General features: G+C 49.1%; 1 protein-coding gene across 1 annotated transcript; it reads left to right on the forward strand.

Annotated features, from left to right (window-relative positions):
- The first annotated feature begins 664 nt into the window (after positions 1–664).
- exoc3l1 (exocyst complex component 3-like 1) lies at positions 665–7984 on the forward strand. Its single transcript, XM_076300695.1, has 13 exons — positions 665–834; positions 1531–1706; positions 2054–2273; positions 2554–2981; positions 3412–3701; positions 4259–4376; positions 5049–5174; positions 5292–5392; positions 5519–5632; positions 5825–6095; positions 6274–6429; positions 6769–6902; positions 7081–7984. The coding sequence occupies exons 1-13, from the start codon at positions 795–797 to the stop codon at positions 7265–7267; spliced, it is 2361 nt and encodes a 786-aa protein (XP_076156810.1). The 5' UTR covers positions 665–794; the 3' UTR covers positions 7268–7984.
- Positions 7985–8566: the final 582 nt, after the last annotated feature.

Consider the following 8566-nt stretch of genomic DNA (forward strand, 5'->3'; position numbering starts at 1 on the left):
CGTGTCTGTGCGACGGCCACATTCCTGGTGTTTGTCCCACAGGCAGCAGCTGCTCGGGATCACAGGAGCCCCGGTCGCACGCCGCCCCCCCAGGCCGCCCAGCCCGTCGGCCCCCAGCACACCCAGGGTCAGCGTCAGACCATCCTCACAACACCGACGGCCACAGAGCCTACAGCACCACACGGCTGACAGGTTCCCAGAGAAATAAGGAAAAATATGTCTTCTCAAGAAGGGCAGGAGAATAAACTACTATTGCTAGAATAAAATTGATATCAAACTATTTACGATACTATATATAGTGTGGTGTCTTGAATGGTTGAAATGACATAAGGAGAGCCCTGTGACGTGATGTGATGTCCACCCCTCTGTCACCTGTCTCCACCCTTTCATCCATCTTCATTGTTTCCCCTCCCCTGTGCCCTCCCCTCACAGTCTCTCCCACCCTCTTTCTCTCTCTCACTCACTCTCTCTCTCGCTCTCTCGCTCTCTCTCTCCCATTTTCTATACCCCCCCACCCCCCTCCTTCCTCCATCCCTTCCTGCCGGCCTGTGCGGAGAGGATGTTGTCTGGGAGTGTGGGAGAGGAAGGGCTGTCAGGCGAGTGTGGATGTGTGCCCCCCCTTCTCACTCTCTCTCTCTCTCTCTCTCTCTCTCTCTCTCTCTCTCTCTGTCCCTCAGTCATTCTCCTCGATCACTGTTTGCCTCTTTGCATGTGTGCGCAGCCCCTGGGGCAGGGCAGAGGCTCGGCTGGACAGTGGTTGGACGGACGGACCGACGGCTGAAATTGAAGCGTAAATGTCCGACGGAGCGAAGAATGGCAGCGACAGTCTTAAAGGTATGGGGCTCGAGTGAAGGACAGCCAGGCAAAGCATGTAAGAGTCATGTCAACAGGCCTGGCTGACTGACTGACTGACTGGACAAACAGCTGGTCAGTGCTTGACATCTAGTCTGTTCTATATGATTAGGAGGCAGATCAGGACTATTTGTGGATGGTTATGTGTGTATGTGTGACAGGAGACAGGATATGTTTATGTTTGTGTGTGTGTAGGCTTTTTTGTTTGTCATAGTCACACTGCTGACCGGAGGGTTGGTGAACTTTTCACTGCCACTTAAGTGTGCACAGCTGACTCATTTTCACAAACAGCTATTGTGTTTGTGTGTGTATTGTGTGTGTGTGTGTGTGTGTGTGTGTGTGTGTGTGTGTGTGTGTGTGTGTGTGTGTGTGTGCGCGTGTGTGTGTGCGCGTGCGCGCGTCTGTGTGTGTGCGCGCGCGTGTTTGTGTGTTTGTCGTCCTGTGGGATTTTCCCTTTGGCCGAGCCACTCACAAGTCACAAGCAAAGGCAGAGATCATGATCTTATGACAGAGGGGAGACAATGCTCAGGTTGTAGTCTGTGTCCCAGAAATGTTGGCTCAAGCATTTGACTACATAATAAACACTGGAGTCAGTATTCCTGGATTCTTGGATAGAATAGGTCATTGACATGTGCGTTTTGGTCAGTGCTGAGTCACAGCCCTCTGTGTGATTGACAGATGCCCCGCTCCCTGTGGAGATCTGGCCAGAGCTCGAGAGGGCGGAGAGTCTCGCCCGGGGTGCGGCCTTGAAATGGGCGTCAGGTGTGTTCTGTCGCCCCGAGCAACTGGAGAGACTGGGACAATACAAGAAGAGAGAGACCCAAAGGACATCCTCGATTCACTCAAGACTAAAGGTACCGTAAAATCAATAATCAATAGTCAGCCAATAGTCCATCTGTTTGGGACAGACACTACCACTGCTTTATCTCAAGCACTTGCAGCTCCAGCAGTAATCAGATTTGTCCAGCCTTGAAATCCTAGCTGCTGGATTCAAGGCTGCTGCCTCTGCCAGCAATAAGCAATAAAAATCAGTCATGCTTTGACTGTCCTCCACACCACATCTACAAAGATGCTCGCTGAAATGCCCGGCTCACGGGCCACTGCTAATGGTGTCTAATGGAGAGCTAAAGCACTGTAATGGCCCAGGCAGATGATTGACCCCTGCTCTCGTTCTGTCCTCTGTCCCCTGGCGCTGCTGCAGTCGGTGGTGCAGTCCTACCTGGAGGGCGTGGGCTGGGGCCTGGAGCAGCTGAGAGACGCGCGGGAGGAGCTGAGGGAGGTGTCGCACACCATGCAGAAGGTCAGCGCCGAGGCCCAAAAGGCCGTCAGCGGAGCCTCCGCCCTGCAGGAGCTGCAGGAGGTCGCCGACAACCACTGCCAACTGCTGGCCGCCGTTAGCAACCTCCCCCGCCTCTACTTAGGTACTCCATATAGAGTGGTGCCAACACTGAACTCACTTTCTTCAGCCATGTTCAGTTATGTTCAGATATGTACTGTATGCTGATATTCATTAATAGTAGTCCAGGTAACATCAGTGTGTAGTTAATTAGTAGCACTAGTACTTATCTATAGTAGCACTAGTTACCATACTATATATCTACGTTTTCCTTGTCTCCCATTCCTAATTCTCCTTTCCCCTTTGCTCCATCTTATGAAACCCCTTTTGTCGTACCCCGCCTTTACCCATCTACCTGACCCCAGTGAAGAGTAAGGTGTTGGAGACGGAGCGGCTGGTGGAGTCTCGCCGGCTGCTGGAGGCTCACGCACGGCTGATGGAGCTGGAGCGCTGGCAGGACGAGGTGCTGCTCCAGCTGTGTGCTCCGGGCGGGTGCGGGGGCCCGAGCCTGGCGCCCGAGGACGAGCTGATGGTGCGGGACTACTTCTCGGGCGTGGGCCGGCTGGTGGACGCGCTGGGCAAGGAGCTGTGGACGGTGGTCGGGAGCAGCCTGGCGCAGGCACGCCAGAACCCCACGCTTCTGGTGTCGGCCGTGAGGATCATCGAGCGCGAGGAGGCGCTGGACCAGGCCCTGCTGGAGGAGAGGGGCAGCGTGGGGGGGTGGGCCGGGATGGCCAACTCCAAACCTCTGCCTCCGGGCAGACCGCGCTGCTGGAGGGAACGCTTCTTCAAGGTCAGGAGAACCTTCATGGGCGACTGCAGCACCGTGTCCTCTTACAATTAGATTGATGTGTTTTCTTGTTCATCAAATCTTGGCCTTTTGACATTGGCCTGAGTAATCAGAGTCCTATTTCCTGATGCTGCCTTTTGTGGAATGCAATCCATCTATCAGTGACATTTTGTTTTTCAACTCAAGAAGAGCGGAACTGATGACAGCTATGAAATGCTGTAAGGGCATTTAGATTTACTCTCAAACTACAATTGTTTGTCCTTTAGTGCTCAGAATCCGATTTGCTGATACTGCATTTTGTGGACTGAGTGCCATTATTGTCTTTTCATTCATGTATCATAAGTGCTTTTCATCTAATCATAATCATTTTTGAGCAAAAATATTTCCTTTTACTGCACAAAACTGAACTGATAAAAAGTCATTCTGTGTCCAGGTGATGGAAGAGGCGGTGTCGGCACGTTTCCGTAGCGTCTCCTACCTCCACACACGGGGGCCGGGGCTGGCCGGCCACCTGTCCGCTCTGCAGCACACCGTCATGGCGGACCTGGCCACGGTGCGGCACCTGTTGGAGCAGTGCGTGCCGCCGCACTACCGCCTGACGCAGGCCTACCTGCGCGCCTGCCACCGCTGCCTGCAGAGCCACCTGGGCCAGGTGAGCAGCTGGGACCTGGAGAGTGGAGAGATATTCGCCGTGCTCAACTGGGTGCTGCACATCTACAGCAGGTAGGTTTGCAGATGTAGATGAACATGTGAGTGTATGACACAGTGTGTGTGTGTGTGTGTGTGTGTGTGTGTGTGTGTGTGTGTGTGTGTGTGTGTGAGAGAGAGAGAGAGAGATTTGTAGATCAAAGTTTGCCTTTGTGTGTGGGTGTGTTGTTTCAACTCCTTTTGTTTATGCATGAAAGATGAAAGATGTCGTGTGGGGAACATTTTCAAGAAATGCAAGGTATCCATGTCATTTGCATGCATGTCATAGAGGGTAGAGATGGGAGCGAGTGGCTACTTATCATATCTGACCCTCAGAGGACCAGATGTGTAACACTTTCCATATGTCTGCAGTGGGCAGGCACTGAACAAGGAGGGGGACAAAGGAAATCTTCAGCCCGCCTTCCTGACTCAGGGGCGCCCCAGCTAGAGTGCCACGAGCACACACACACACACACACACACACACACACACACACACACACACACACACACACACACACACACACACACACCTTACCCAAGCACTGTACTATACACTGACCGTGCCCCGTCCCTTCTGTGTGTCCATTGCAGTGTGGAGATGATGGGTCAGCCGGACCTGGTGGCTGAGATGGCGCAGGAGGAGCTGGGGCCGCTCATCACACAGGAGGGCCTGGAGCAGCTGCAGAACAAATATGTGCAGAGCGTACGGGTGAGACCTCCACCGCACTCTGGCGCTTGCACGCTGCTCTGGCGCTGATCTGTTCTGGCGCTGTTCTGGCACTGCTCTGGCCCTGCTCTGGCTCTGTTCTGGCCCTGCTCTGGCTCTGTTCTGGCCCTGCTCTGGCTCTGCTCTGGCGCTGTTCTGGCGCCAGATCCAGCTGCTGCCTGGGCTGTCTTTTTCACAGTGGTTTCCTGTCAGACGAGGCTGTAATAATATCCACCCCCAGACCTCGAGCCACGTCAGAGGTTGCAAAGTGTTTGAAAGGGATCTTTTATTTGTACTGTGACACAATAGACAATGTTTCATTCTTACCTTTTCCTGCAGTACAGTCCCATTAGCCTTTTTTTGCAACTGCAGCAGTTCCTGTCAACCCTGGTTAAAAGAATGACAGCATGTTATAAATATGTCACCTCTTAAGTGATTTGACATTAAACTTCTGCTGAGTGGTGCTTCACAGTGTGTGACCTTAGCCACTCTTGCTCGATTTCATGTGCTTATTCAGAATTTAGTCTGAAATGTACCTTGCCTACCTCTTGGTGGTGCTGTTTGGACCTTTGTCATTTTTTCTTCAGTATAGTCTGCTTATTTTTTCTGGATATTCAAATCTCAGCAGGTATTTCTGAAGTGATTGTTTTTTGCTCTTGGGTTGCTCTTTCATAGAGAAGTGTGTCAGAGTGGATGCACAAAGCTCTGGAGGTAGAGCTCACTGACTGGCAAAGAGACCAGGAACCGGACACTGACCATGAAGGCTACTACCACACAAGCTTGCCCACTATTCTCGCCCAGGTATTCCCTCATCCTGTTCCACTGAAAGAGTGCTTGTTAGCATGCTATCATTGTTCATTTCCATTTTCATTGTGAGCTGATTAGCATGTGCCGTTATGTTGTGCCAACACCTGTTAGATGCTAGAGGAGAATGCCAGAGTGGCCTTGATGATCAGTGAAAGTCTCCGAGATCAGACCATTCAGATGGGGCTCTACGAAATGGAGAATCTCCTTAACAGGTCTGTCTGTGTGTGTGTGTGTGTCATGTTTGTGTGCATGGTGTGTGTATGATGTGTGTAGCATATAGAAAGGCATCATGCTCTTCTCCACTGACTCTAAGACTGCCTCCCTTTCCTTGACCGCAGATTCAGAGAAGCTCTTGTCGGATTTGGAAAGGAGCATCGCAAGGAACCCAACAGCGACAACAAGTTCTACCTCCACTACCTGCTGGCATCTATCAGCAACTGTATCATCCTCAAGTGAGATGGTGTACAAGTCTCTTTTTACAGTATGTGTGTTTGTTTGTGTATGCAGACAAATAGTGCTTGCAGTCGCAAGTACAACTTTTTAAGTGTGTGTATGTGAGTCTGTGATGTTGATGCATGTATGCATGTATAACATGTATCTGAGTTTGCATTTCTCAAACACTTTGTGACTCTGTGTGTGTCCAGACACTCCACGGAGAGTCTTCAGAGGCAGTTGAGGCCTCCTGCCCCGGGCCGGTTCTCCCGGGCTCTCCCTGGGACCCTGGCTGCTCTGGAGCGAGCAGTGAAGAAGGCCTGTCGCCTGGTCATGGACCAGCTGCTCCTGGACATCCAGCCGTACCTGCAGGGCATCCTGACCCGCTCCTGGCTGACCCAGGGCAACATCACCCCGAAGCTCTGCAGCGTCCTCGAGCACCACTGGGAGCTCTACGGCCGAGTCAGACCGCCCTGTCGAGAGGTGAGCCTCCTTCCTCCCTCCCTCTCAAACAACAAAAACAAAAAAATGCATCCTTCCCTTTATAGTTTGTTCCCAATTCACTGATTGCACTTGTTATAATTCATCTATGAGAACAGATGAAGCTTTTAGCCACAGATCCCAGGTCAGCTCATGCTCTAACCCCACCTGTTTACTACAGCGCTTGCAGGAGGAGAGCCAGTGGCTGACAGTGATGGAGTACGTGCGCGCATTCATGCAGAAGAGATTAGTTTGCCGGAACACAGAGGAGCGTCAACAACTTGCAGAGCGGATGTCACAGGATGCTCAACAATTTAGGGATGTGTTTCAAAGCCCAGTGAGTAGAATTTACAGATTACATGAGGTTCTGTGACAAATATCATCTCTAATAGCCATTCATCATGCAGCAATGTAGATGAAGTTAAGCCATTATAATATGCCAAACGTCAGCTAACATCAAATAGTTTATCAGGTTATCCTCTGCCCGGTTATCATCACTTTATGCATAAGGAACTAGTTATATTTGCTTATTAGACAGTACTGAAGAAAGCTACGCTGTATATATATACCTAAAGCACTGAATTACAAATCTGTCTAATCTGTCACAGTGACAGTGTTGGAAAAGATGGCGAGTGGAGCTGGATTAATGTGACTTCTCTTTGGGCTATATCTGTAGGAGGCCGAGGGGACAGACAGTGAGATTAATCATATCGCTCTGCTGAGTGTGCTGGCTGACTTTATCCAGCTGAGGGACCCCAGCATGTTGTCTCTGGAAGTCTCGGGACTGGTCGCCAAGTATCCTGATATCAGGTGGGAGTCTGATATATAATGCATAACATCACATCACATGTTTTCAGGGACTGGAGGTGGAGTGAATGTTAAGATGGCTTAACTTTCAAAAACATAGGTTTCTAGGTAGAAAATGATTTAATCCTTTATTATTGCTAAATTGATGATTTCCTTGTTGATTTCCCTCCCTTTCCTGTAGTGAGGAACATGTGCTGGTGTTACTGGAAGTGAGGGGGGATGTCTCCAGGGAGATTCGAGGGACAGTATTGGACTTATTGGAAAGCACTGCTCCAAAACTGCCGCCAGGATATCGGCCATTGTTTTCTGATATTCTGGTGCCAGCTCCTAGCATGTCATTTTGCTTGCCTACGCCCAAGTGTGCTTGACCGAAGCATCTTACTCTCCTAGGACTTCAGCCCGCCAACCGTACTGGAGAGTCACACAAGTGTGTCCTCTCTCCCTCGCTGCAACCCTGACCTGTTTCTGGACTCTTCTGACCAGTGCCTTCAGTATACTTTCATTCAACTAATCTTTGTGACTCTACACACACGGAACAGTGTACCAAAAACATTCAACTGAGAAAAAATTGGTTGTTGTCAGTGTCACATACACAGATATCTCTCTTGTGAATTGTGGCTGACTGCAGGACAGTGGACCACTTCAGAGATGGACATCAGAGACAAAGCTACAGGTTGCAGAACTCATCTGCACATAGGCTACCGTTTGAAAGAATACTTCTGAGTTGCCTTGTGGACTAAAAGTGGCAACCCTCTTCATCCTCTTTCTATATTGTGACTGCATGGAGAAATAAATGTAATTGTAATTGTAATGTAATTCATATTTGAATGAAGCTCCGCTAATTAGGCATTGATAATAAACACTGAATTGTAAAATGCTGTCAATTATAATTGTCCAAAGATGTGTTGATGGGAGAGCATAGGCCTATTATCATCCAACTATGTTCATGAACAAAATGTGCATTATCATGAGAAAAACCTAATCCAGTACAGGTTTATACACAGCACATTAGCCTACTCTATTTTGAAAATAGCTAGCAAACTAACGTTTTCAGCCATCGAAAAAATAAACCGTTCTGTGCGTCATACATTGTTTATGTGTTATTTGTTTCTGGTTTTACATTAAATTACACAAATGTTGTGCACTTGTTGGAACGTTCACCTGCAGTCCGTGATTTATGACGCCTCAAAAGCGTTACGAAAGGCCACCAGGGAATTCGAATCTTGGAACATTACTGTCCCGAATCATTTGCAAAGAGCAACAACTCAAGGTCACACTGACGATGTAAGTAGGCTAGGCTACACTGCAATATTATTTATTCCAAGGTTGTTTAGCCTGGGCCTACCTGTTCATAATCTCTTATCGTAGCCTAAACATAGTGAAGAGTAGGTTATTGTTTCTTCACTTAATGAGGAGTAATAGCCCTTACTGTAGTTTAAATAAATAGGCTAGGTCTACTTTTTAAAATGTAGGCCTACAACCAATACGGTGGGCTTAATGGTTGGCCCTCGACATGCTATGGTTATGGTTATGCGATATGCGAGGTTTAAAAAATAATATTTTGGAGATTAGCCCTATTCTTATTTTCACTGATACTTTGTGAGCCTTGCCAATAAAACAGGTCTTAGTCTTCTCCTAATGTCTAGGATGGAGAATACAAACCTCTT

This window comes from Alosa pseudoharengus, unplaced genomic scaffold (assembly GCF_046254945.1).
Source record: "Alosa pseudoharengus isolate Yale_2024_CS ecotype anadromous, Long Island Sound unplaced genomic scaffold, YU_APseudo_1.1 YU_APseudo_1.1_scf_10, whole genome shotgun sequence".
Lineage (NCBI taxonomy): Eukaryota > Metazoa > Chordata > Actinopteri > Clupeiformes > Clupeidae > Alosa > Alosa pseudoharengus.

What these genes read in the sequence shown, in the direction of transcription:
- exoc3l1 (XM_076300695.1), top strand. Translation starts at nt 795, where the DNA reads ATGTCCGACGGAGCGAAGAATGGCAGCGACAGTCTTAAAG. An exon ending in CCTCCCCCGCCTCTACTTAG is followed by an intron (nt 2,274 to 2,553) that starts GTACTCCATATA and finishes ACCTGACCCCAG; the next exon opens with TGAAGAGTAAGGTGTTGGAG. An exon ending in GCCAAGTATCCTGATATCAG is followed by an intron (nt 6,903 to 7,080) that starts GTGGGAGTCTGA and finishes CCTTTCCTGTAG; the next exon opens with TGAGGAACATGTGCTGGTGT.